Source organism: Falco peregrinus, chromosome 1 (assembly GCF_023634155.1).
Source record: "Falco peregrinus isolate bFalPer1 chromosome 1, bFalPer1.pri, whole genome shotgun sequence".
Taxonomy (NCBI): Eukaryota; Metazoa; Chordata; class Aves; order Falconiformes; family Falconidae; genus Falco; species Falco peregrinus.
The window spans coordinates 40,689,307-40,716,813 of record NC_073721.1 but is presented as its reverse complement, the minus strand read 5'-3'; the positions used below and the strand labels follow the sequence as shown (position 1 = coordinate 40,716,813).

Below are 27,507 nucleotides of genomic sequence, written 5' to 3'. Positions count from 1 at the left end.
TGCGGGTCACCTTTCCCTCAAGCCCCATTTGGGGCTGAGTTTCTCCAGCCCCTCTACTTCCCTACACCCCCCCACCCCCCCCCCCCGGAGCGCAGCCACTTACACTTGTTGATAGAAGCACTTAAAGCCAGGCTGGTGGGGGGAAATGATGTGGATAGGGTAATAGGGGGGCAACAGTGGGTCTCCCTCCCTCTCTGCCCCCCCCCCCCCCCCGCCCCTTTTCCGCGCCTTGGCTGCCGGCGGTGCTCGGCCCCTGGCAGGGGGGCAGGTCGCCGTGCCGGGGAGGGGGGGGGGGGGGGGCGAGGGGCCGCCCCGCTCGGCTCGGAACAGGGGCGTTTGTTTGAACAGCTCCAGAGCAAAGAGCTGGGGAAGAAAGTTTGGGCTGGGAGCGTGGTTTTTTCCCCAGACGTCAGCACAAGGCGGAACGGGCTGGGGAGGGAGCCGGACTCACAGGGCAGCCGTGATTTCCCCCCCCCCCCCCCTTTTTAAGAAAATTATTATTTAAATTTTTTTATATTTTTTTTGGGGGGGGGGGGAAGGGGAAAGGGGCCGGGGAGCGGCCCGGCATCTCGGGGTGGGCTACGGGCTGGGGGTGGGAGCCATGGACTCGGCGCCAGCTTTCGCCATGGACAAGCCGTTCGCCCCCGGCACCGTGCGCGGCCCGGAGCCGCCCGAAAACCCTCAAAGCCGGAAAAACTTCAGCGTGAGCCACCTCCTCGACCTGGAGGAGGTGGCAGCCGGTATGAACGGGACCCCCCCGGCCGGTCCCCCGCCCGCCGGTGGCGGCAAGGCCATGCCGGAGCCGTCGGGAGGCAGCAGCGGCAGTGAGGCGGCGCCCCAGGACGGTGAGTCCCGCCGCCCCGGGTGGGTCCCCCTCGGTGCGGGGCAGTTCTGGGGATGGGGTGTCCCCGGCGTCCCCCAGGCCGGGCTGCAGAACCGCGGTGCCCCTGCGCAGCGCCGGGCACCGCGGAAAAAAGGGTGTTGGTATCCCCTCGCGACGGGGTGGGAGGCACCGGGATAGCGGGTGGAGGCGAGGGGTAACCCCTGTCGGGGCGAGCTGCGGGGGTGCCGACACTCCGATGGTTGGGGCAGAGGGACCCCGCACCGGGGAGAGAGGGCACATGGACCCCGCACCGGCTGCCTCCCCGCCGGCACCGGAGGTGGCGGGTATTGGACGGTCCCGGGCAGCCCCGGCGCGCCGGGGCTGCGCGGCCCACGGGGTCCCCCCCTTCCCCCGGGGCTCCCCGCCTGGGTTTCCGGGCCCGGGGAGCGGAGGCGGCCCGGCGGGGCCGTGGAGACCGGGACGTAGCGGTCTTCTCCCGGCGCCCGCCGCAGCACGTTTCCGGGCCGGTAGCACCGGCAGCGACGGGCCGGCGGGGACAAAGCCGGGGCTGGAAGAGGGGACGGGGATCGACCCGGGACCCGACTTCGTCGTGCACGGTCTGGCAGCTTTTAACGCTTTTTTACCGGGACAACCCCGCCTGCCCAGGGACTCCGCGGCTGCAGCCCTCGCTGGGCTCCGTGCATCCTTCCGCGCCGCTCCGCAGGCCCCGGCGCATCCCGGCTCCCGTGCCTGGGGCGGGGGGCGAGGAGGATCCGCCCCGTCCCTGCGGCAAAGCTCCGGCCCGAGGGCGCCCGGCAGCCCCCAGAGCCCTCACGGAGCCGAATGTCCCCTCGGGGCACGGGGGGGAGATGGGGATGGGGAAGGAGAGGGGGTGCGGAGCATGGGGTGGAGATGCAGCCCCACCACACCTCCCCACGGCCCGGGCCCTGGTGCCCACCCCGGGGCACTCTGCGAAGTGGCATCCCCCAAATGTGCCTCCCGACTGGACTTTGGTACCCCGAGCTTGTTTTCTGCAGCCCCTGGGGTGCAGCCCTGGGGTGCTGATGGCCCTGCTGAGGGCTTAATCCGCACCTGGCCGGGGTGCCCAGCCCACCCAGGAAGCTGTGCCAGTGAAGGGGCTCAGCTCACCCCAGAGGCTGCCCAAGACGTGTGGTGAGGGGCTCCTAGCAAGAACCCCCCTCCCCCACAGGGTGCTCCCCACTGTCCCCTCCCGTGGCTTCCACATTGTGTGCAGGTCTGAAGAATCTTTCTCCTATCCACATCTGACTCCCTGCACAACCTCCGTCCTCCATGGAGAAGGCCCGCTGAGCCTCTGCTTGGGATGCTGAGGGGTGGGTGAGGCTGGATGCTGCTTTCTGGGATGGTATCTGGTATTTTTGGCATTGTTTCCCATCCTCTCTCCCTTTCCCTTGGGTTTTATTTGTACTTCTCGCAATGCCTTTGGGACTGTGGTGAGGTTTTTGCCTGCTGATGGGACTATACAGGGGGACAGTATGCCATGGTGGGATCACTGCAGCTTTTGGAAACCCAGCCCAGCCTGCAGCAGCCAGCTCATCTCACAGGCCTATTTGCAAAACAGCAGAGAAACTACCCACCTTGCTGAGCTCCTACTGCACCCCAAAGAGGTTCAGTGGGAACTGGGGGTGATGGAAATACCAGAGTGAGAGAGATTGAGAGAGAGAGAGAGAGAGGAAAGGGAGCTGGCTGATCCCCACAAGCCCATTTTTCACCCCGAAGGCCCATTCCTCCTGGGGCAGAGGCCCTGTGGGGTTTGGCCAACTGATCCTAGCATCGCTGGACCACGAGGGATATTTTCCATTAGCACCTGTTTCAGTGAGGTTGCAGGGATGAAGACACCGGCAGCATCTGGGATGCTCTGACAACCCATCCAGGAGTGGAAGCATTTCTCCCTGTGATCTCACCTGGAGGAAGAAATACCTGAGTGATGAGAGCTGGGAGCAGTAGGCAAGAGAGCAAGGAAACAGAGAAGAAATCCTGTGTGCAAGCAAACATCAGCTTGTGAGACCCGTTACCCACTGCCACTGCCTTAACTGGGATGCAGTTTCCTAAACTGAGATGGGGAGACCCTAAATACCAGGCAAATGCCCTGCCTTTGCAAGCATCAGCATTTTGCTACACATCTGTGATGCTTTCGGCATCAGTGTGGTGACAGCAGAGGAACTTTTACTGGTAACGTTATCTTTTATTGGCATCCTAAAGTAAAAAAAAAAAATCTCTCAGCATTTTCTCTCATCTTCCTCTTCACAATCATGGCTTTTTCTGCCAGATGCAAGTTTGGAGCCCTGCAGGTCACTGGCAGTGGGTTTATTATCAATGCAAATGGGCCCCAGTACCTGAGTGTCTCTCTGCGGGGTGTGGCTCTGCGCTCTGCCTGGGAAGCCATTATCAGGGTCATCGCACTGGTGAGTTGGAGGAAGAGCAGCCCCGAGCCTGCTGTGATGCTGCTGGCACCCCCTCCGCCGGGCAGGTCTTGCCGTGGTCTGGGGGGCCACGCTGGCAGAGCTGGCACAGGGCTGCTTTAGGCAGCCCCAGGCTGTGCTCAGCAGACTGCAACCTCAACAAAATCCTCTCCCTTTTCCCAGGTGGCCGCAGCAGGAGGAGGCTTCTGTTCCAGAGGCTGGCAGAGCCAGAGAAACTTGGGGTAGGGTTTTATTCTTTGCAGAGGGGGATTCAACCCCCTCCTGCTTTTACTCACCGTTCTTAGCCCACAGTCCTCCCCACTGGGGCGGGTGGCTGGGGACAACCCCACATCCAGGGCCTTGAGCACATCTCTCCTCCAGGAGCAGCCCCTGGCACATCCCTTCCTGTTGGCATCGAGGACCAGAGCTGTCCCCGCCTCCCTCTCCAGCCAAGGGGGCTGCTCAGCCCCTGCCTTGGCCCCAGCCCCAAAGTGGCCCTGAGGGCACCCAGTGCATCCACATGGGAGAATGAGTACAAATATCTGTGCAACGTGTTGCTCTCATGGCACCCCAAAATTAAGAGGCAGAAATCCCACAAGCCAGGCGAGAGTGAGGAAATGCCAACAGGGTGGTGCAGGCTTGTCCCCATCCTCATAGTCATCTTCATTCTCCCCTGGAGCCATGCAGCAGTCTCCCTTCGAAAACCTTCTGCACAACTTCTGAGGTCTTGAAAGCTTGTTCACCTCCTTTCATTAGACTAACAAATAATGTGTAACGCGAAACATCTGTTAACAACAGCCCTTAATGTTCTCAAGATGATAAAGCAGGAGGGTAATTTTAGCCAGCAGGCCTTGACTGATGGCTTTTCAAACAATGAACTTACTTTTGGTGCCGCCTGGGGATGGGAGAGGGAGTCGGGCGCTGGCTCCAGCGGCTGCTTCAGGGCTGAAAACTCAAAAAAGCCACTTTTGTCACAGCTGGGCTTGGAGGAAGGACTGTGGTCCCTCCAAGGGGATCCTCCAGCATGGGGCATGCATGCATTGCCCGTTTGGCTGCAGCCAACGGGACTGGGCGATGGCATGGGGAGATCTGGTGGCCCCTGGGCATCCCATTTGTAGAACAGCTTCTGGGGCCCTTTCCTCACCCCCCGGGGCAACAGGGACCCTCTGACCCATGCTGGGGCTGTGGGAATGCTGAGCAGAGCAGTGATGGAGTGAGAGGAGAGGCTACACCTGAGGGGGCAGAGGGGATTAAGATGATGTTACAGGAAATTGGTTTTGGTTTAATTTCATAAACGAAAGCAGTTGAAAAGGGAGAAGCATGGCAGGGAGGGGCAGGGACCTGGTAACAGAATGGAAAAGGGGAAGGGACTGGCTTTTGGGGTCAAGCAGTGGCTGATTGCCCCAAGCAGCCCTGTTGCTGCTCCCAAGGCTTGGGCACCTTCTGTGGGGCAGAGCCATCCCAGCTGATGTCCCCATGGTGGCCCAGCTCAGGGGCTCTGCTAGTCCTGGCTCATGGGACACAATTCGGCTGTGCTTCTCTGCCTTTCCAAATGCTGCTTGTCCCTGCTGGATGGGGGGCACGGCTCGGGGACACCTTGGCCCTCCTGGCTGCATGGGCAGGAGGCAGCTCTGTAACACCACGACTGCTGAAAAAGGGCCAGGATGTGCCTGTGGGGATCTGCCTTCCCTGGGACATCTGTGCACGTACACGGCTTGGCTGCAATTACACTCAGCATCATTGACTTGTGGCTGACCCCCTGTGCCTAGCTCAGGGCAACACAAACCCGTGGGCCCAGCAAGGTTGGGCCATGGGCATGGGGAGCCAGCCAAGACCCCCCTGCCTCATAACCCTGGACCTGTCACACTCCTTTCTCCAGCATGCATCTGCTTTCTGTGGCCCCAAAAGTGCTGGAAATCTCCCAAACTCCTCTGCTAGGAGGCTTGCTGTGGCTTCTGGATGACTGCTCAGGGAGGGACAGGGCTGCTGGGACCCCGACTCAGCCCTCATTGGTGGGAAGAGGCTTTGAGAAGCATCTGATGGACCTGGCTGCAGCTCTCCAAGGAGAGGCTCTTGTGCTTTTGTCTCCCCACAGGATGGGACAGCTGGGGTCCCTGCTGCTTGGGGTGGCACTGTGAACTGCTTACCCCAGCCTGGGGGGATGACATTAGGATGTGCTGGGGTGGGACATGACCCGCCAGTGGGCAGCAAGGCTGGGGTGCAGGGTTTACAGCACCTGTTGTCCCTCACTGGTCCCCAAAACAGCATCAGTTGAGGGTGCCTGGGGGCAGGAGCCCCTGTCTGTGGCATCCTTCCAAGCTGGCAGACCTTCTGCAGGGTCCTTGGTGGGGATGGTCTCCATGTGGTAGAACCAGGAACAGTGGCATCCAAAGCAACGGGGGAGGCAAACCATCTCAGTCCTTGTAAGGCCAGCACAGCCAGGATGGGTGGCACCAGGACAGGAGCCATCTTTGCACGGCCATGACTCTCTGCAACTAGATGCCACCTTCACTGTCCCCAGTGCCTGCCTGGGGACATCCCCCTGCTTGAAGGGCTTTGAGGGCTGCAGACACAGAGACAAGGGTGTTTGTTTTTTTTTTTTTACACATAAGGATGATGCTCAAGGGGCTGCTTGAGTGGGACGGTCTAGAGGGGAGGGGACAGCATAGCCAGGCCTTGTACCCAAGACCAGCAGTTGCCCATTGCATGATGCCAGCAGGTCCCCAGTACAGCATCCATCAGTGCATATTGAGTAAATGCCAATTAATCCGGGTGGGAGCTCCCTGACCCAGCCCACCTCCCAACCCTCCAGTTTGTTTGCGCTTAGTGCAAGGCCGGCAACAGGCAAGGGATGGATGGGGAGCCTGACGTGTTCTGGCTCACCCAGACAGTTTCCAGCCATGCACAGGGAGCCTGGTCTATCCCTGTCAGGAAAAAAAGGGGCTAGGGGAGGGACCCACCCCCCACCCTGCACCCCCCTGGGCTGCTGCAGGGCACAGGGGACAGTCCAAACCGGCAGTGTGATCCCTGCAGGCAGGCTTCGGCCCCCCTGACTGGGGACCCCGCCACCATGGCTCTCACCCTGTGTCACTGCCATGGGACCCACTGTCCTGCGGGTGGTCCCCTATCACACAGAGGAGGAGAAACTGGTTCCCCAGGTCTCACTGATCCAAAACCCACGGCCATGGTGGGGGGGGGTGGGCAGGGAGTGGTGCTTTTCTTATGGTGCAGGCAGGACAAGAGGCTGAGTTAGGTCACAGGCCTGCCAAAACCAGCCAGAGCAGCATAAACAGCTGCCAGGCACAGGCAGGGAGGGAGGGAGGGACCCTGGGGTGGGGGTCATGGCTGGGAGACCCCAGGTCTCACGGGGTTTCTGGCATGGGGCTCACCCTGCTACCACTACTCTGTGCTTCTCCGTGCCCTCCAGCTCCAAAGGGCGACACTCACTCACCATCCTGCTCCTCCTGCAGTGACACCTGCTCACCATCTTGCTTCTCCCTGTGTGCTGGAAGGATGCTCTGTGCCCTGGGGTACAGTCAGGCTCTTACTGACTGGTGGCACCTGGCTCCAATTTGGGGAAAACCTGTACCCAAATGGGCTGAACACATCCAGCTGGGCTCTGAGCTCCCCCACCCCAGTTCAGGGGGCTCTGGGTTGAAGTGGGGATTTTTGCAGCCCCAGGAAGGAGCCCTGCTTGCTCAGAGTCCTCCCCAGGGGTGCAGGAGACCTACCAGCACATTTTTTGCAGCATTTGCAGGACTCTGTGGGGTCCCTGCACATGTTTGTATCTGTGCCAGGAGAAGCTGCTGCCAGAGGGTAAAGAGAAAAAAAACCCAAATCAGGGCCTGGGGAGATGGGTCCCCTCTTGCTGGGGAAGCCTGAGAGCAGAGCAGCTTTAGCCAGGCCGGGAAAATCACTTTCCTCCCCACTTCTCGCTGCTGGGATTTTTCTCCCCTCAGCACCCCTAGTGAGCCAGGTTTTTGAAAGGCATCGCCACCAAGGATGCTCATTCCCACCCCACTTTCCAGCAGGGAAAGGGTGCAGGAGCATGGGACAGAGCTGCAAAAGCTACTGCTCGACAGGGTCTGGAGGGGACAGCAGGGGGACACTGGGCTTTGCCCCACTCCCTTGGGAGCCCTGGCAGCACCCACTGATGTGCTTTAAGCCCCAGCAGCAGCTCAGACACCCCTGTGGCACAGCCATCCCCAGCACAGGAGGGTGCCTGGGCATGGGGACACCTTGCCTGTTCCCCCTGGGGCTGTTATGTCTAGCTCAACCAGGAACAGCTCAGTGCAAGACTATTTCCCCTGTCCTTTTGGGCTGTTATTTCAGGGAACAGGGCTGATTCACAGGAAAAATATGAAATTTCGGCTCAGCGCAGCCAAGATGGGTGAATTTCAACGAATCAGCATTTTAAGAGAGCCTGGGTGTGTGTCTGTAGCTGGGAGGCTGATGAAATGATTTGGGGCTTTGAGGCTGCCTCGTTAGAAACCCTCCTCTCTCCCAGGGAGTGGGGCTGATCACTCCTTCTCCTGGGGTTGATTCCTTTCAACCATGAGGAGTTATCCCCCCCGAGCTGTAAAAACGTTGAGCTGAAGGGATGAGGTTTGAGGCAGGATAGGCTCTGGGTGCTTTGGGGCTGGTAGAGGCTTGTTGTCCACAGGCTGGCACCTCGTCCCCTCCCTGCAGTGCAAGCAGCAGCTGGAAGGAGTTATCCCCCACTATGGGATCCCTGAGCCACGGAGCAGGCTCAGGGCATCCTTTAAAATGCCGAGGCAGTAGGTTGTAGCCAGGCTGAGCTGGGACTGGGCAAGGATTTAGACCAGGCTTAATGCAGATCAGGTTTTTTTGCTGGCTGGAAAAAGCAACTGGGAGAGGGTGCAAGTGTGGCTGGCAGAGGCAGCTGTCCCTTGCCCAGTCCTGGTGCCTGTGCAGGGCCAGCAATGCCCAGCTGAGTCAGGAAGAATGGGGAAAGCAAACCTGGTGGAGGAAGGGCTGATCTGGAATTTCAAGGTGGTTTTCTGATGCCTGTTGGCCAGCGCTGCCCCAGCACTGCAGAACTGCTTTGTAGGCCTCCACATTTCTGAGAATTAAAAAAAAAAATCCCACCCTCACCCTTGAGGCATTCCCAATATTTGTGTCCGCCCAAGGGACACATGGCTGCAGGCGATGTTTTCCAAAAACTTCCCACGGCAGTGTAATGAAATGTCCTGTCCACACTCAGCAACCCTCATGGAATGCTTCTCTGCCCTGTGCTTCCCCTGGGAAAACCAGGCCCAGCACTGGGACCTGCTGGGGGCATTACTGGGGGTGCAGGGGGGTCCGGCTCCTTCTTGCTTGGCAGCCCCTTGCCCATGGACAGCCCATGCTGGCAGCTCCAGCTGCGGGTCCCCTAGTAGAGAGTTGGGGGTTAAATGGGATGCTGATGTCGGAGGGGCTGGGGGAAATTATCCCAGCTCGGAGGGGCAGTGACACCCCTCTGGGGACATGAGGGGGACAGATGGAGTCCCCTTTACCACCCCCCTTCCCTGCAGCTCTGCTGGCAACTGCCCCATCTGTGCATGCTGCTGGGGTGCAAACAGCAGCTCGGGAGGCCGCAGGCATTAATTGGGCAGGACGTGTAACAAGGCCGCCGTGCTGCTCCTTCACCCCAGGGCTGGGGGGCCAGCAGCCCCTGAGAGCCAGGGCAGGGCCAGGGGTGCAGCTCAGGTCCTGGGGGGACGCCGGGCAGGCAGGGAGCCTTCAGAGAGCGGGCTGCTGGCCCCCTCCCCTTCCCTCCTCATCCCCCTTTGGAGTGCATATAATAAAGCAGCTTTTCAGCTGTGGCTGCAGTGATAGATCAGGAAGAATTGTATGAGTCTATTAAAGTCTGTGTGTCTCTGAATGGAGACTGTGGCTAAGCCAGGCGCCAGGCTCGCGCATTGAACCAGATGTGGAGAGGCGCCATCCTTTCCAGCCACTGAATCTGAGAGGCTGCAGGCTTCACACGCAAGGAAACTGGAGTGCACATGGCAGGGGAGCCGGGGGAGCGCCGGGGAGCACATGGCAGCGCTGGTGCGAGTGGGGCGCTGGGGAGGGGGCAGCGCCCAGGCCCTCCTCACAGGCACGGGAGCTGAGCCTGGGGGCTGCGGGGAGCAGCCCAGCTACAGAGCTGGAACAGAGGGGCTGGCGCAGCAGGTTGTGCTGCCCTGGGCTGCGGGGTGCACCCCAAGTTGTGCAGAGCATTGGTGGGGCCGGGTTGTGCTGCACCTGGAGCTGTGCAGGGCATTGCAGTGTGTGTGTGGGGGGGGATTGCATTGCACCCCAAGTCATGCAGAGGGACTGCATTGTACCACAGGCCATGTGGCACATTGCTTGGGCGGGGTGGGAGCCACATTGCACCCCGAGTTGTACAGAGCAATGCAATATGTGTATGGGGGGAGCTTCATTGCACCCCAAGCTGTACAGGGCATTACAGGGGGAGGGAGTGTTGCATTGTACCCTGGGTCACACAGGGGAATTGCATTGTATCCCAGGTCATGTTGGTCATTGTTAGGTGGGGGGACTGCACTGCACCTCAAGCTGCCCAGTGCACTGCAGTGTGTGTGTGTGTGTCATTGCACCCTGAGCTGTGCAGGGCATTGCAGGAGCTGGGGACGGGGAGGGGTGTTGCATTGCTACAGGGGTGTGTTGGGGATAGGAGTAGCAGTGATGCTGCAGGGGAGCACACAGGGGACCCCATACACAGTGCTGGGCGGGCAGTGGGGAGCAAAAAGCCTGGTCCGACAGCAGCACGGCTGAGGAGGGTGTGGGATGGGGTAATGGGCAGGGACAGCTCTATCACCAAACCCACCGGTGCTGCAGGGCTGCTCCTGCCTCTGCCTGCAGCAGCCTCCTGTGGGTCCAGGAGAGGGAAAGAGAGAAGGAAGGAAGGCAAGCGAGAGGGAAGGACAGAAGGAAAGCAGGATGCTGTCCTGCCGGGGACAGCCGTGGCTGGCAGTGTGGGGAACTGGTTGCCCCGTGAACTGGGATCCTGTGCCCCCAGAAAAGGTGTGAAGCAGAGTCCGTCTGTGGGGTGCTGTGGAGGGGACATTGGTTATGTGGGGATGGCCACTGGCACGGTGCTGCTCGGGGCCATGCTGGGCTAGGCTCAGGCCAGGGTGGCCACCACACTCCCTCCTCACAAGTTTCACTTTTTCAGCTGGGCTTGCCACATGGCTGTAATTTGGGGGTTGTAAATACCTCAGGGGAATTTTTAAATTAAAAAAATAACTGTTTTCATTTAAATTAAAAGACACTGAAGCATTTCTATTAGTATTAGAGGTTTATAAAACTTAAAACAAATGTCGAAACTAAACTACCAGGCACTGTCCATTTTGCAAAGGCCTTTGCATGTTCAGCACAACCTGGTTGGTTACCCGTTGAGGGTTAAGTTTTAATGGGATTTATATGAGAGCACCTGGAGGTCCCTGACCCACACCTTGGGACCCTAACCACCAGTGCCACCATGTCCCTGACTTTGCTCCTGGCTCATTTTGGGGGCCTTGGCCAGCTGGGTGCTGGGATCATGGTCCCCAGTGTGGCAAGATGATGTTTGGGCTCCCTGGGGACCCAAAGGGGATGAAAGCTTGGGGTGATGAGGATGAGGGTCTCAGCTCGACTGGGCTTGCAGAAGAGGGACCTCGATGCAGCTGCCCCTACCCTGGCATCTCCAAGGTGTCACCTGGTGTCCTGCCTGTGGCTGGCACTTGCCCCCAGCAACCTGCCTGCTGTACTGTCCCCGCCATCCATTTGATTCCTTCCATTCCCACTGTCCCCGCCACGCACAGCTCTGCTTTAACCTGGAAACAGTTAACCAGGCTGGGTTTAAAAAAAAAACAAAATACGAGCCACTTATTAAAATGAATGTTTTACAATAAATTTGGCGAGAGGCCACCGACCTCAAATGAAAACCAGACAGGAGGACAGCGATGCTGCTTGCTGGCAAGGGTTTCCAGGACGTCTGTGCGTGCAGGCACCCACAAGAGTCCTCCTTAGAGCAGTGGTGGGATGGGGTCCCAGCTGGGGGCTCACAACCATCCCACACCCTGGCCAAATGTGCTGGTGTCCCAGGGCCCAGGGACACTGGCTGACAGCCGTGGGACAGGCTCAGCAGGTGCTGGCGCTCACTGATAAAATGGGTGCTAGGTGGCATCTTGGCCTCAGTGTGAAAAACACCCAATTGGCCTCAAAAAAGGGAGGGGAGATGGGGTGGTGGCAGGAGGCAGCAGGAGGGGACACCGTGGGGATTCCCACCATTCCCCCTGGTCCCTGCCTGTCATCTTCCCTCCGCCTTGGCAGTGACCCTAATGTGATGGGGTCTGTGCTTTAACCTCGTGGGCTGGTGTTGGGTTTCCGTGCCAGATGCCATTGGGGCTGGCTTGGTATGGGCGTTTGCTTATTAAATTTCAAGAAACCACCTTTTTTGGGGGTGGGGGTGGGTGGGGGGAGACGAAGGCTGGGATTGCCATGCCAGGGGTCCCTGGCTGGGAGCCAGCCCTCTACACAGCATTCCTGCTATGCAGCTCTGGCTGATTACTTTTGTTTTAAACACTGTGCAACAGTCCCAGCAAGCTCTTGACACTGTGATGGTCTGAGGCACCCATCACCCCGTCCCACTCCCAGCCCCTGGGGAAGCCCACTTTGCAGTTAAAGCTGAGTTTTCAGCAGAGCTTTGCAAGTGCAGGTGGGTGCTGCTCTCAGGGCTGGTGCTTGCACAAGTCTCATTAGCGTTAACTAATTACACATGGCTGGTGCCCTGCTGAGAAATCATGTCACCTGTTATGACAGGTGGCCATGTGCGAGCAATGTTGGTATCTCTGCAGCTGCATCAGGGATGCACCAAATTGTGCCTAAAATGTTTGCAGTATGGGGAGAGAAGAAACATCTGTTGTGCTCAGCCCCAACGCAGGACAGTGGGGTCTGTCTGTCCTGACATTGTCCATCCTGGCATCACCTGTCCCTGCATCCCACTCGCCAATGGCTGTGGGGGGCCACCGTAGCCATCCCCTCTGCCCAGACCCCTTAGCTGCAGTGCCCGGGGCTGACCCAAACCCCAGCATTTTGGCAGTGGAGCCCAGGCTGGCCATTTCCCTGCACTGCAGAAGCCCATTCACACATCTGTTAACCATCACCAGCCCTGCCACTCTCCATGCTCAGCTATTTTAATGCATGGCATAACCGGTGCTGGGAAAGCAGGGAGGCTGTGTCCTGGGTAGGTACCCAGGGGCTTCGTCCCCTGGGGCATCCTGGGGTGCTACAGCAGTGTGAGGTGCAGGACAGCCCAAGCACTGGTCTTGTCCCACTCCAAGAAGGTCTCGTGGCTGGGAGATGAAAGCAACCCCCTGCTGGTGAATGCCTCCTCACCAGGGATGCTCCCAGCCAGCGGCGGCTGGGGGAGAGCCAGAGCCTTTTGTTGGTCCCCAGGCCTCTGCCGTGGGGGCTGGCAGATTTGTGGGAGAATAAAATTAAAATTCCTGCTCTCCCGTCAGTCAGTGCCACTCTGTACTTGGCCCGGCTTGGTGCTTCAAACCTACCATTGTGCCTTTCCCCGAGGCCCTTGGCTGTGCCATGAGGGCTTCAGCTTGCTCGGCCAAGTGGCTCCTGCCACCCCTGGCCCCATGGCCGCGAGCATCTGCTCAAGGAGCCCTTCGGTCTGACACAGTTCTCTGAGCACTCCTGGGCGATGCTGGGAGCTGTGGCACAGCACACACCACATCCCTGTATCTACCCTGTTTCCTCTCCCTCTGGCATTTGCAGGGGACATCCCAGAGCAGCACCATTGTGGCTGAGTTTTTGGAGGCTCTGTGTGACCCTGGCCCCTAGACAAAGGGGGATCCTACAGGGGAGTGAACCCCCTTGAGCTGCATGTTCCCTTGCTGCAGGCAGTGAAGATGCCAGACTCTGCCCAGACCCTGACCACACAAAGCTGACTGCAGTGTCCAGCCGTCACTGCCACAGTGCCACTGTCCCCAGCAGACTTGCACAGACAACAGACCTGTCCCAAGAGGCTTTTCTCCTCACCCTGCCATCCTTTAGGGGGAAACTGGGGTACCTGGCAGGGAGCAGCACCCCAGCTCACCTGCTGCTCCGCTCCTCTGTGGTTCCATCCCTGCAGAGACCTGACACAATGGAGGCGATGGCGGCACTGGAGCCGGGACAGCCCATTGTGACAGGCTGTGGTTGCAGCTTCGTCCATGTGCACAGGGTGCTCTTGGCAGCTCCTGAAAGTGCTTTGCCAGGCTGTGGTCACACGCTGCATGGGCATGGCCAAAGGAGGGAATTTTTCACTTGCAGATCAAGCCCAAGGGATGTGCTCGGCACCCCGGGTCCCAGGCTTGATGCTCTGGGCTGGTGCCACTCATCTGCAGGCACAGCCAGGCAGTCTGATCGCTGTGGCCCTGCACAATGGCCCTGGCTCCCAGGGTGCGTGGGAGCCAGGTGGCTGGGAAAGGGTAGCAAGAGGCTTCACTGAGTCCTGCACCGGGTGCCAAAACTGCTGCAAGACTTTAAAGGCTGTTTCTGTATCCGTTGTTTCAGGGGATGCTGATGGTGCCAGGATCTGTGGTCTGGATCCCACCACAGGGTCGAGGCTGGGGCCAGGATGTTGGGGTGCATCCCAGAGCTGGTGAACCTGGCAGTGGGGTCTGCCCCAGTCCCCTTCTTTAAAGGTCTCTCCACAGGCAGGCAGTTCCCACTCCAGATAAAAGGCAGGTGATGGCACCATCTCCCTCAGCCACCTAGGAGAGTTGGGGGCAGAACTTCTTGTACCGCTCAGCCCTCTCCCACTGAGCTTCACAGCCAAAGATGTTCCCCAGCCCCTTCCTGAGGCTTGATGACATCCCACCAACCCTGCCTCCTCCTTCAGGGAATGCAGCTGCAATTAATTCATTAAACACTTCTGCTGACACAGGAGCTGGCCATGCCAAAACACTGTTCCTGGGGCCTGGCCTCAGCTGGGTGAGCGCCGCACTGGGCTGTGTGTGAGCCTCCAGCCGGGGCAGGAGGGAGTGTTGGGGAGTGTTGGGCATGACAAAGCCTTGGGGATTTACCTGTGGCAGATGACTGCAGCCCCATGGATTTCACCAGCTTTCAGCTTTTCAGTGCATCCTCTCTGAATCACAGCACACAACTGGGCTGGCCAGGTCTTCACCTGCCTTCTCCAGCATCTGGTTTCCCTCTCATCATCCCCTTCTTCCTTCATCCCCTCTCTTTCTCCCCTCCTCACTGTGACCTCCTGATCTTGTCCCTCTTGTGTACTTGGGCTTAGCAGCAGATAAATCACTGCCGCCCTTGCTGGAGAGCCAGTTTTGAACATGCTCACAGCTTTTGCCAGTGAATTTGGTGGCTGCTGCTGGGCTGGGACCGTCCCTAAGAGAGGCAGTGTCCTGTGACATGGGGCTTCCTCTTTCCAGGTTCCTTCTGGTCCCAAAACCCAGCTAAGCATCATGTTCTCACTGTGTTTACTGCACTAAAGATAGGGATGACCCAAAAAAAGGCTTCAGTGCTGCCATTGGGTTGCAAGCACAGGTTGGACACATCCCCACTGGGATGCAGGGATGCTGCTGGCTCAGCTGGCTCTCCAGGAGCTTCCTGGCTTGCTCAGGCTTTCAGTTGGACATGCTGCAGTGGATGCTCAGGCACCACACACCATCCCTAGCATCACTGCCGAGCAGCAATTGCAGCTTCTGGGGGTGCAAGGGGAAAAGCCTCCTGGGCTCGGGGGTTCAGGTTCTGCATGGAGCATCCCTGGGGTTGCAGCACTCTGGGCAGAGGCCTCCCAAAAGTTGAGTGTCCGTGCAGCCAGGGGCAGCAAACCGTGGCACTGGGTGGTTTCTGGCCGGTGCAGCAGCAGTTCTATAACCATAAAACAGTCTGCTGCTGCCTGTCAGTGAGCACAGGCTAAGGCCCTCCCGGGACAGCCTTGGCCTCTTTCTTGGTCCAGGCTTTTGCTGCTCCTTTTTAACAGAGACACTTTTCCCCCAGCAAAACTGGCAGCCTGTAAAAACGTGTCAGCGTTTCAGTTTTTTCACAATTAATGAGGTGAAACATCCTCGGAAACATTTCGCTGTAATGTTTCTCCAGTAGCTGAGACTTGCCCCTCTCTTAAATTTTTCATGTACAGCACTTGAGCCGAGAAAGTTTCCTTCGGACTCAGCACATTTGGACCCCCCCCCCAGTTTCAGTCCCGTCGCCCCCCCAAGCCTCCAGCATTCCTGGGGTCTTCACGAGGCTGGGGCTGGAGGGGAGCAGGGAGCAGCAATGGCCTGGGACAAGGAGGTCAGAGGGAGGGGCTGGCAGCCCCCATTCCCCAGGGACACCCAGTCCCTTGTGCCTGCAGGTTGTTCCCAGGATGGGTTTGGATGTCCCAGCATTGCACTGAGCAAAGACAGGTAGGGCGCGTAGGGCTTGGTGGTGCCAGGGGTCTTCTCCCCTGGGTAGCAGGGTGAAACCACCCAGAAAACGAAGCTACGTTGATACGGTTTTGCCCCCAACCTGCAATGTTTTGTTGGTCCCGTGTACCCAAGCTGGGCTCACTGGTGCGTGCAGGAAAGGCAGCTCAGCTGGGTGACCCAGCACAGAGGGGCAGCTTCTGAGCTGCTTCTCAGCCCCCCCGGGGCTTCCCGAGATGGTTCGGGGAGATTAAGGACCTGTAGTGACACAGGCACCCTCCACCATTGCTTCTGCAACAAACCCTGTGCAGCCTGCGTTGGCGAACAGGGACAAGCCCCCAGCTCCCCTTTGGCTGGTAGAGCATCCCTCCTGCCATCCCTTCGTGTTGCAAAGCCCCAGTGTGGCCAGGTAAACACCCCCGGGGCTCCCAGACTGTCCCCTGCTGTGTTCCAAGACAGGGCAGCACTGGCAGTAGCTGCTGGAAAGGGGGTTCAGCCGTACTCAGTTGCGCATGCACCCCCATGTCACCCCTTCAGCTTTGAGTGTCTCGGCTGAAGGTTATAGGATAAAAAGGAGGCGGAGCTGTTGGACACCATGGAGGGGCAATTCCCAAACCCAAGATCTTTGCTCCAACACTGCTTGCCACAATTCAAAGGGAAATGCTTCCTCCCCATCGCATGATTTAGAGGAACAAGTTAAACAATTACACATGAAACTTTGGCGGACATCATCGCCAGAGCTCTCCTCGCTTCCCCCAAGTGTATAAAGGGAGTCCACATGTTTACCAAGAGAGACCATGGGAGAAACGAAAGACATTGTTTTTCCAAAGGATTTCTTGGCTGTAAAAGGCCTCCACCACCCTGCGGCTTCCCTGATGAAGGTCCAGCGTTAATTTGTTAAATCCACATCAAGTGCCCAGAGAACCCGTTGTTTATTTTTGCTAATTCAGCCGGCCGAGATCAAATTGGGGTTTTATTTGTTAAGGATAAACCTTAATTAATAAAAGCTATTTATTTGGTTAGAGCCGGCTGCAGCCTGAGGGTCAGATATGCCATGATCATTATTTCAAGTAAAACAAACCCAAAATGTCTTTCAACACTTTGAAAAACGTAGAAACTTAGAGGGTTGAATTTATTTGTCTTAGGAAGAATTTACAGCTAATTCCCTCCAGGCTATTTCAACCCTTAAATTATACCCAAGAAGAAAAAAGGGGGAGAAAAAATGCCATTCCAGGCCGAGAAGGGAAGTAAATGGTAAGGCAGATTTGATCATTTGGCTGGGGAGGGGGTGAAAAATTTAAAGCTTAAAAGGTCTTTGGCAAACTGCTTGCAAATAAATGGAAAGCGTGAAATAATTTAACGGCAGAAAACTGTTTGGGGCTCCAGGGTCTATGGAAAATTAAACACGTTGGAGGAGATGTAGCCTGGGTTTTTTGCAGGAGAAGGTTGAACTTGCTCTCTCTTGGCACAGGCCCTGAAAAAGGGGGGTATTTGTACCCCAAAGCCAAGCATCAGAGCTGGAGCCAGCAAAACCTATCTCAGGATGTGGCAGTGCACGCGGGGGGGTGGTTTGCAGCATCATCTAGGGGAGAGACAGTGGCTTACAGTCAGCAGAGATGACCATCCAGGTCACAAGGACACTGCTAGGCAAACACTGCACTCTGGGATGAGTATTTTGCAAAGAAATCCCCCAAACTGGGAGTCCAGAGGGGAGCTGCCCCACAGTGGGAAACAGCATTGTTGGCAATGGAGCCCACCACTGAAAACCATCCTGAGGGATGAGCTGTCCTGCCAGAGCATCCCTGCCTGGGGATGTTGTGGTCCCCAGGGCTCAGACCTGTGAGCAGCTGGGATGTTAAATGCTGGTTAGGTCTGGATCACAGCTGCACAGAGGTCGTTTATCGCTTACTAATGGAGGTTGTAAGTCAAAGCTGAAGTCTTGGTGGAAATCTAGTGAAAATTACCTCTTTACAGCACTCGGTGGCTGCTGTGTGGGAGGCTGGGGGCCCTGCCAAGTGTGGGGTCCCCTCATGGCAAGCCCAGCACCTGAGATTCAGCAGCTGAAACCCACTGAGTCCTGCCTATGGAAAACTAAGAGAAGCACAGAGGGGAAAGTCAAGAGCTGGAGAAGTGGGCTTGGTTGGCGCTGAGCTGAACCAGCACAGCTCTGACCCAGCAGTACTGGGGTTGTTGCCTTTGCGAACGAGGCAGGACCAGTCACTCCCCAGTTCTCGGTGGCAGGGCAGCTGTCTGGCCCAGCACAGCACAGCACAGCACAGCACAGGCTTGCTAGCATCAGTATTCCTGCACAGAGGAGGGTTTTGGGGTGAGCCCCAGCACCCCACAGCAGCCGTAGGACAGAGTGCCGGCCCCCTGGCTGCCCGCAGCTCTCAGGCAGGCAGCGTTGCCTGCAGTTGGGCATCACAGAGAGGAGGCTGGAGGTCACCCAGGCTGCATCCAGCACCCCAAAATTCATCCACATCACAGAGATAAAAAAGACTTGTGTCTTTTCTAACACACTGGCTTTTTTTTGTTGAAGCGCACTGGACCCATGCTGCTCTGTGCAAAGCCCCTGCTCCTCCCTCTCCTCATCCTCCCCCACATGTCATCTTTTGTTCTTCAGTAACATTATCCCCCATTTTACCCCTTCCACTGCAAACTTTTTTTCCCCTTTAGCGGAAATTGCAGTCAGTGGAAGATAAATACACTGAAGGCAAAGATGGCAGGGGGATGGCTCTGGAGTCCCCTCTGACCTCGGGGTTAAACAATCAAGCCAATACCTCCAGTTGTGCCCCAGAAAAAAACCCAAAATATAACTGACAAAGGCTTTCTCCGTAACCATCCCTAGCACTGCTTTGGGGCAAAAGACGGACAACAGCAAGCTGGGTTTTAACTTTGTGCAATTACAAACTCTTATTCCTGGAAGCCCATCGGGTCAGGGAACTGGTTTTTGATTTCTCCCATCAAGGTGTCAGCAGATCTGGTTAAACCAAATTCCTGCAGTTGGGTGGCAGCAAGATGGCAGGGAGTCTTCAGGGGACTCAACCCATCCCCTTCCCTGTTCCTTCTCCAGGGCCACAGAGTGCTTAGCGATCCTTATTTCTGGAAAGTGGATTTGGGGCTATTAAAGCATCTCTGATAGAAGCGATCTGGCCTAACTTTGCACACTGTAAACCTGTCAGACACGCCACCAGCAATTAGGGTAGCATTTATCTGGTCCTACAAGCCTGTGATTCCTGAGCTAATGGGGAAAAGGTGTTGATCCATTACCAAGGCTCATCCTTGAGCGGAGCTGAGGACCCAGGCAAGCACCCCAGCTTGTGGTGCACTCCTGCAGTGCAGAGATGGGGTGGAAAATGAGGGTGAAAATTAACGTAGTAGATAACTGAGCTGGAAAGCAAAGGGTTGGGGGTGGGGTGGGGATTGGGGAGCTCTGAGCTACGTCAGAGTACAGCATGCTTTAGGGAAGGTGTGAGTAGGTGGGGAAGGGGTTTTGGCCACCAGCATCCTCTGAGAAGCTCCCTGGAGCATTGCACAGGATTTTATGGTGCAGAAGAAGGTCCCTCCATTAAAACCAGCAATAGGGGATGAACAAAATGCCCCAACCCAGGCATGGTCTAGGGCTTGCAGCTGTCCAAGTACCCAGGAACTGCTGGCACCTGGATGCATCCTGACCCAGTTCCAGTCTTAAATCTCCATCCCAGCACGCCTGCCAGCCCCATTCAGGAATCGCGCAGCACCAGCTGCATCCCACAACCATTTAGCTCTTGCCTGCATAGGTTTGGGGAGATAGAAGCCAGCCAGAAACAGGGCCAGATCCTACAGAGCTGGTTTGAGAATCTGAGAAACTTCTCCTCCTCCTCCTTGCTTTCAGCCAAATTAGAGTGGGTGAGAGAAGCCATCACTTATGGAAAAGTCCTACAGCCAGATTTTAAATCAAGGACAAAACCAAAAGGGATTTAAATTTTATGTAGACATTTACTAGGGTTCTGTTGAAATTTTTGCCAGTTAAAGGGGGGAGGGCAGTGGGTGCCCTTGGTGATGGCACTTTTTGAACTGAGCCCTATCTTATAATTTCCCTAGAAGCCCTATGGGGTGGCCATAAACCCACAAGGAAATGTCTGTCACCCTGTCACACCCTGTAGCTCCTTCCCAGCCGGATGGTTCCCATTTCAGTCCCAGGGCCCCGGAAAACTCCATGGCTGGACTTCATGTATTTTAATCTAGCGGTGCATTAGCTTGCTGAAGGAAAACAGGACCAAAAAAGGAGTTTAACTAAAAGGGGCAACTGGAAAGCAGAGACTGGCAGAACATTTGAAGCTGCAGGAACAAGGGCTGGAGGGAATCTGGAGAATTTTATTTGTGAGCCTTTAAACATGAACAGCAGTGAAGGGCAGCCTGTGGTTTCCTGGCCAGGGAAAGGGCCTCAGACCTGCAGGTATTTCAGGCACAGCACCATCCGTCTTGTCTTTACCCAACCAAGAAGGCCACGTCCCAAATACAAGAGTACAGGCTGTTTCCAGCCGAAGGGATGGTCAACCAATGTCCTAATGCACCTAGAGCACAATAGAAGACCCAGAGAAATGCTGGCAGCTGCAGCAAGGCCCTGGGAGGTAGATCGTTTTCCTTCCCTTCCCATACAGGGATGCTCTCCTTTTCCCACAGTCCCAGCAGTTTGGCCCCATCATGGCCAAAACGATGCAGCATCCCTGCAAGTGCCTGGGAGATGGGGAACAGGGCTGGTGGTGGTGCCCAGGTCCCACATCCACATCCCTGCATTTTGTCCTTCCAGCGCAACGCTCCTTCCCTTAACAGGTCAGGGTGCTGGAGGCCCTCAGCACTCCCAGGCCCCAGCACTGGTCTTCACTGTAGCAAAGCGCCAGAGAAGTCATCTGCTCTTTCCAGGAGGCCACTGCCAGTAATGGAAATACATTTAATTCTTCCTCCTCTGCCGCATCCCCTGCCCTGGCTCATGTTTGGTACTGGAATGCTGTTGGTGGCATCAGCTAGCAGCATGGTTTTCAGAGAAGGGTGTAAGGAAACTGCAGTAGTTTGAGCTTGAATCTTGCTTTGGACAGAAGGTGATTAGTCCCAGGGACAACCTTCCAGCAGACTCTTCGGGTTTCTCTGGTCCTCAGGGTTCATCTCAGGATGGGACAGCCCTTGGGAGTGGCATACTGAGGCAGGAAGGGCCCTTAGGGACTTGATGGAGAACTTGGTGGAGGTTTCATGGCTGGAATTATTCAGAATTAAGGTCCAAGAAGGTTTTTCTGGCCTTAAAAATTTTGGAACCCATAGTTTTCTCCTCCTCAACAGCTTGGTGGTGTCTTGAAGCAGAAGAGTAAATTAATATCCCTTCCTATAGATTGTTACTTGCTCAAGTATCATCTGAAAACTTATTAAATATGTGCAGTGTATCAAGATAGCTTATTAGCAAGTATTTATTTCTTGAGCATATTTAGGGAGCTGTAATTCCTGCCATCACAGCCTCTGCAATGGTATAGCGCAGAAAACCCCAATATAACCCCACTATGAATCAGAATGTCATACAACTATTAACATTTCAAATAATTCCAAAATACTTTCCCACCAGTAGGTACAGATTGGATCCAGATGCTCTATTAACTGAAAGAATAATTAACCAGTACCTCCGTAAGGAAGAACAACAAGACGTGTTCCGTGTGAAGTCTTTGCAGGCAGCTGACTGGGTATCTCAGAAAAAGACTTCATGAACTTATCCAAACCTGATGATATTAGTGACAAAGAGGAGATTAATCTCAACCTGGCTGAAAGCCCAAGATCAATACTGAGAAACCAAACTACGCCCTCAGCTTCATGTTTCCATGAGCCAGCGGAGCCAGAAATAAACACTGCAGAGTCTGAGCTCTGCAAGATGCAGTGGTATTTGTTCCTAGCTCCAAAGACCAGGGCTGGATGAGCAGGTGCTCAGCTGCAGTCCGGTGTCACCTTGGGGATGTGCCACAGCTGGGTCTTCAGGGGGTGCTGGAGGGCGGAGCCAAGACTTACATCTCAGAGATGTTTTGCTGCTGAATTTCCATCGCCATCCATGAAAACTTGACCTAAACCCTTAGTAAGAGCCAAGCCCCAGACATCCTGTGGATGTGTCCCTGTTGCAGGTAGGCTGTGAGACGCAGTCCCAGCAGTTTGTGTCAAGTGCTGCCCCAGAATCCACTGAGAATGGCATTCAAAAATCAGGTCCAGGTGGCTTTAGCCAGGTGTGAAACCACCACAGGTCTTTGCAAATGTTAGGTTTAGCCCTAAGCTCCAGCAGGTGCTAAAATAGGTTTTGATTCTCATGGAGACCACAAGGTTGCACATATGCTGCTCCTCACAGAGTCCCAGGTGCCCACAGGGAGCACAGCTGGTACTGAGCAGGGCAGTGCAGGCCCCTAGGAAGACTCGAGCCTGGCTGGGTCCCCATATGGGGTCTTCAGGGTCTCAAAGGGGTCTGGCTCTCATGTGGCCTCTTCTGTGCTTTCCCCACAGGTGAGAGCCTGAGCCCAAGCTGTGGCGGAGCCAAGAGGAAGAAGAAGCAGAGGAGGAACCGCACCACCTTCAACAGCAGCCAGCTGCAGGCTCTGGAGAGAGTCTTCGAGAGGACGCACTACCCCGACGCCTTTGTGCGGGAGGAGCTGGCGAGAAGAGTCAACCTCAGCGAGGCAAGAGTCCAGGTGAGCAAAGGTTTGTGTGGGAGAAAACAACACCCTCTGCCTTGTCGGCCGGTGAGAGCAGGAACTGTCCGCTCTCTCATTTCATCCTGCACATGACTATGATCAGTAGGACAGATGCTTGGGACGTTCCTGCTCACACCGGGTCCTCGCTGACCACCTTCCTTCTCTGCACAGGTGTGGTTTCAGAACCGGAGAGCCAAGTTTCGCCGTAATGAGAGGGCAATGCTGGCCAACAGATCAGCATCACTCCTCAAATCCTACAGCCAAGAAGCAGCCATTGAGCAGCCCATGGCACCGCGGCCCACCGCGCTGACCCCAGAGTATCTCTCCTGGACCAGCACCTCCCCGTACAGGTAGGTGCAGGTGCTGGAGAAGCTGGGGAGGATGTGGCCACAGGACAGGCTGCGCAGGATCCAGCCCACCACCATGGGAGCGCAGCCCTGTGCTGCTGTTGAGGACGTGGGGAGTTTTATGGGGCCAAAAGGAGCTTGTCCGGCTTTGCTTTGGGAACCTGTTTCAGCCCCATCTGAGCATCCCCTGCCCGCCGCTGAACAGGCTCCCCTGCCTCCATGCATTTTGGGGCTGGAGGGGGGCCCCTGGCCCTCACAAGAGTTTCATTTAGCTTCATGCTAATCCTTCCCACATCTCAGCATAGGAGGTGGCATGGATCCCTTCTGGTTCCCAGCTCTCCCATGTCCAGCTGTCTTGTCCAAAATCTCAAGGCAGGGCCTCCTGGTGCACAGTTTGAGGGGTTCCCATGTGCATCCAGCCACATAAAAATGCTGAAGCCTTGACTGCTCTTGTGGGAGCTGTCTAAGAGGGGACAGCCAGTCTGGCCTGGGGAGCCAGCAGGACTGCATGGCACACGGGGACTCCTTCGTGGGCCATGCCTCATTCCTCTCCTGCTCCCTCCCCACAGCACTGTGCCCTCCTACAGCTCCAGCGGGACTGCAACGCCCACCCAAGGGGTGAACATGGCCAACAGCATTGCCAGTCTGCGCCTCAAAGCCAAAGAGTTCAGCCTTCATCAGAACCAGGTGCCAACTGTGAACTGACCAGGGCAAAGCCCACCTCATGGCCTCATTCCAGGATACAGCGTGAAGCTCCTGTGCCAGTCCAGGACGAATCTGCAGCCTGCCCAACCCACATGCCACTCATCCAATGTGTCAGCACCTCTCCTCTCCTCTTCCCTTTTGAAGGTAGAGTCAGTCCCAGGACAGAGTGGCACATAATTATAGCCACATATGGAGCAAACTTGGTTAGAAACTTGCTTTTCCGCGCACCCTTATAATAAAAGGCTATATATACACACACATACCCCCCACACGCTCTTCGAGGACAGACAGACTTGCCAAGGAAACAAGAATTTGCTTCCAAACATGGGAGGATCTTGGACTATTGGATTTGACCAATTTGGGTATCTCACCCAGAGAGCCAAAGAGTTATTGGGTCTTCTCCTCCCGCAGGGACAGCGCGCAGCAGTGGGAGGATCAAGAGCCCCCCTTTCTGCCAGGCTGTGACTCGCGGCGCTCAACCGTGCGTGCCGAAGCAGACCCGCACATTCACCTCTCTGTGCATCCCCAGCCATGGTGCTTGGGAGAGACTTTGGGAAGCTGACAGCTCACCCCTGCCACAGCCTATCCCAGCCAGCCCCCTGCACACCACACTGCCTACATTTAGGAGCTGCCTATGTCAATGGCATCAGGCTTTCCTCCTTCCCAGAGGAGTGAGGAGGGCTGGAGCATCTGCACAGACTTGCTCTGAGTCTGTGAGCTCTTCTGCAAGCTGGGGGGAGCATTGCTGATCCCCAGGCAGGCACTGTTGCCCTGCCTTGGTGGGTTTGTGAGCGATTCTGCAGAGCCCCAGGTCATTGAACCGTCCCAGGGAAAGAGAAAATTGGAAAAAGCTGTTGGGTTTCAGCTGAGTAGGCGGCTCCCAGTGCTTCGTGCCAACGGCAAAGCAGGCTTTGCCTTCCGGAGGCACAGCCTCCCCATCGGCAGCTCCACAGATGTGTGTGGGGGTCTGGGGCTGACTCCATGGGGGTGGGCTTTTTTGGTTTTGCAGAAAGGAAATGGTTTCCCTCTTGTCCCACCCCGCTGTGCAGCTTAATGAAGTTGCAAGGTGGGATGTGCAGGGGGATGGACACAGGGTGTGCAGCCTTGCCCCAGGCTGGCACTGCCCCAGTCCTTTGCCCACTGAGCCACAGAGAGATGCACCCTTCACCTTCCCCTACCAATACCACAGCACCAGGGGACGAGCTGGAGTGATGGAGGTTTTACCCTGTGGACAAAGCTCTCTGGGAACCAGACCACCCTTTCCTCACTCACCACAAAGAGCCACCAGCTCAGGTGGGTGGCTTGGATGGAGAAGACACCAGCCCTTCTTGCCTAGAAGGGCTTAGTCCCACTGAGGACTGTAGCAGTAGATCTGAGAATGAATACAACAATTGCTGAGGTTCTTCCTCCACACAAACATCCTCCAGTGTGTGACACCAAGGCTGAAAGTTTTCCAACTACACATGTGCCCACCCAAGTCCCCACCGCTCCCAGGAGCATCCTCTCCCTTTCCCACTGCTCCCTTTCACACTGCAGCTGTACATGGTACCCAGTGGCTGCAGCACTAGGACCCTCAGCTTCACCCCAGGCAGCTCTTGCCCAGGGGGACTCACTCAGCACCCAGAGCTGGAGACCTGGCGGTAGAACCAGGAAAGCAGCACATCTCTTCTGGTTAGGGATGAAGCAGCCCCTCCATCCTGCCCCCAGCCCCAGCTTTCTCTGCTCCCCACAGTGCAGCCTCCCAGCTGGGGACAGCTGCCTCCTCCTCAAGCACAGTGGGCAAAGAGGGGGCACAGCCTGACTGACACTGCCCACCTCATCCAGGGAGCAAAGTCACCCTAAATACTCACCCTGTGCCCCACACCCCTATTTCCAGGGCCAGTATCCTCCACCATTTCCCATGCCAGAAAGGGAGCACACAGCTCCCCATGCCACAGTGAGACACCACAGAGACATGCCAGGCTGGGGGGAAGATGGATCCACTGTGAATCAAATCATTTGCCATGAGAAATGCAGCTTGGGGCGGGAGGAGGGGTCTGGGGAGGAGGTGTTCCTATTCCCATGGAAAGCACAGGGCTCTTTTTTCGGTTATACAAGATGAAACCACAGGGATATAAATGTCACTGCCTCTTTGAGAGCATTAATGAAAATAAACCCATTTAATAGTTTGCAGATGCCGTTTCTGTAAACCTAAAAAAAGCAGGGAATAAATATTTCTTCACTAAATATCTATATGTATATATATATTTGAAAACATTTGCTCCTAATCTTAGGCCCCTCCTTCACCGTGCTCTTGACAGCTTATCACAGCTTGTCAGTCAGCGCTGAAGATTCACCAAGACAAGATACAAATTGCACCCATGGAGGGGTAGCAGGACAGAGGGATTATTGTAATCTAAGCTCCCTCTCACCCTTCCTATTTGTACATTTCAATTACTTGTAACAAGATCCACGGTGGATTTTTTTTTTCTCCTCTTCTGCATGTCTGTGTTTTGGAAATTTTTGTAAGGTTTTTGTAAAAACAACTCTTGTGAAATAATGGAGGAATAAATATTTTACTGAGTAGAGACATGTCTGCGTGTGTGACAGGGACATGGCTCTTTCCTTGCTGGCTGCTGTGGTTTCCCCACCTGCCTTAGACAAGCACCATGGGCAGGGGACCCGACAGCTATGACAGAGCCACCTTCACCTGATGTCATGGTGGCACCTCACAACTTCTCCAAGACCTGGATTTCATCCCAGAGTCCCAAACAGCAAGTGGCCCACATGCCCCAGGAGAGGAGCAGGAGCCAACAGCTCACAAATTCCCCACGAAGCAGCAGCTCGTGTTAACACCAGCCCCAGTTCACACCACAGCTCTGGGAGCAGCACCCGACTTTCCCCCCAGCAGCAAGGGAATGGGCTGAGATGGGATGCGGCCAAGAGCAGGCAGCAGAGCCCCTGGCTTCTAGGTGATCAGGCCAAATCCAGCACTGCAAATTAGGGGAAACCTATAAACACCAATTGATGCTCCACAGACATTAGGGATGAGACAACCCATCCTCTTGGGACAAGTGCTCATCAGTGACCCCAGCAGAGACCACCACAAAGTTATTGCACAGCCCTGGGAGCCAGAAAGAGGCGACACAGAAGTCTGGACCTGTGCAGAGAATTGGAGGCAGCGGAGAAATAAGGAGATTGTCTTCAACACATCATCACTGCCTGCACACCCAGGTACTTGAACAGATGCTGCTCTGTCAAGCACACAGACTTAGTAAGGGCTGGGTGAACAAGCACTGGGAGCCCAAATCAGCACTAAATCCTGCTCTTTCAGGCTCCATTCCGTGCACCAAGGAGGGCATTAACCTTGTGGGCTGCAGGCTGGGCACCGATGGGGCACACAGGCAGAGAGTCAGGCTGAAGAGGTGAGAAGATGTGGGACCTGAAGGGCAGCCCAGCCTCGCTGGGGGCTCAGCAGAGCCTCACAGGTGAGCAGATTTGCAAGGAGCCAGGATCAGTACAGGATGCTGTGAGCAGGATGGCTCCTAGAGAGATACAAGTCTGCTGCAGGGGAGCATGCACACAGAGCAGCACGTGGCTCCCTGGGGGTTTTCTCCTTCAGGTCTACAGAAATTGAGCTAAGAGGCAGCAAGGAGAAGGGTCAGATTCTGCATAGGCAACTAGCTAAAAGATAAGAAACAAAAGGGTAGGAATAAATCATCTGCTCTTAGATTGCAGAGTGCTTCCCAGGGAGCAAAGGCTCACAGGTCAGGGCAGTCACAGAGCACCCAAAAGCAGGGGGAAGCAGTAGTCAGGCAAAGGAAAAACCAAAGAGTAAAGGTAGCCAAAGCTGAAAAGAGTTCCAGGACCTCACGGTGCTGAGCTATAAAGCAGCAGAGGTAATTCAGTGCTGAGAGGTGTGAAGATGTGCCTGGGGAGACTGCCCAGTATGCACACAGGCTGAAAAGCAGCGAGTCAAGTGGCTGGGACTGCTAGGAAAGGATTAGAAACCAAGGCAGGAAACATCCTCATGGCTGTTGTAGAAACTCACAGCACAACTAGAGTCTGAAATTCATCACCCCAAGATATTGCAGCAACCAAAGGTAT

At 56.0% G+C, this 27,507-nt stretch overlaps 1 protein-coding gene across 1 annotated transcript; it reads left to right on the top strand.

The window, feature by feature from the left end:
- Window positions 1–568: 568 nt before the first annotated feature.
- On the top strand, window positions 569–26,769 carry PRRX2 (paired related homeobox 2). Its single transcript, XM_055793748.1, has 4 exons — window positions 569–845; window positions 22,182–22,366; window positions 22,541–22,719; window positions 23,286–26,769. Exons 1-4 carry the CDS (start codon window positions 602–604, stop codon window positions 23,419–23,421), a joined length of 744 nt encoding a protein of 247 aa, XP_055649723.1. The 5' UTR covers window positions 569–601; the 3' UTR covers window positions 23,422–26,769.
- Window positions 26,770–27,507: the final 738 nt, after the last annotated feature.

Excerpts from the sequence above, each read along its gene's own strand:
- PRRX2 (XM_055793748.1), top strand. The coding sequence starts at position 602 with ATGGACTCGGCGCCAGCTTTCGCCATGGACAAGCCGTTCGCCCCCGGC. Across the intron at positions 846-22,181 it reads TGAGGCGGCGCCCCAGGACG|GTGAGAGCCTGAGCCCAAGC; the intron begins GTGAGTCCCGCC and ends CTTTCCCCACAG. Across the intron at positions 22,367-22,540 it reads TCAGCGAGGCAAGAGTCCAG|GTGTGGTTTCAGAACCGGAG; the intron begins GTGAGCAAAGGT and ends TTCTCTGCACAG.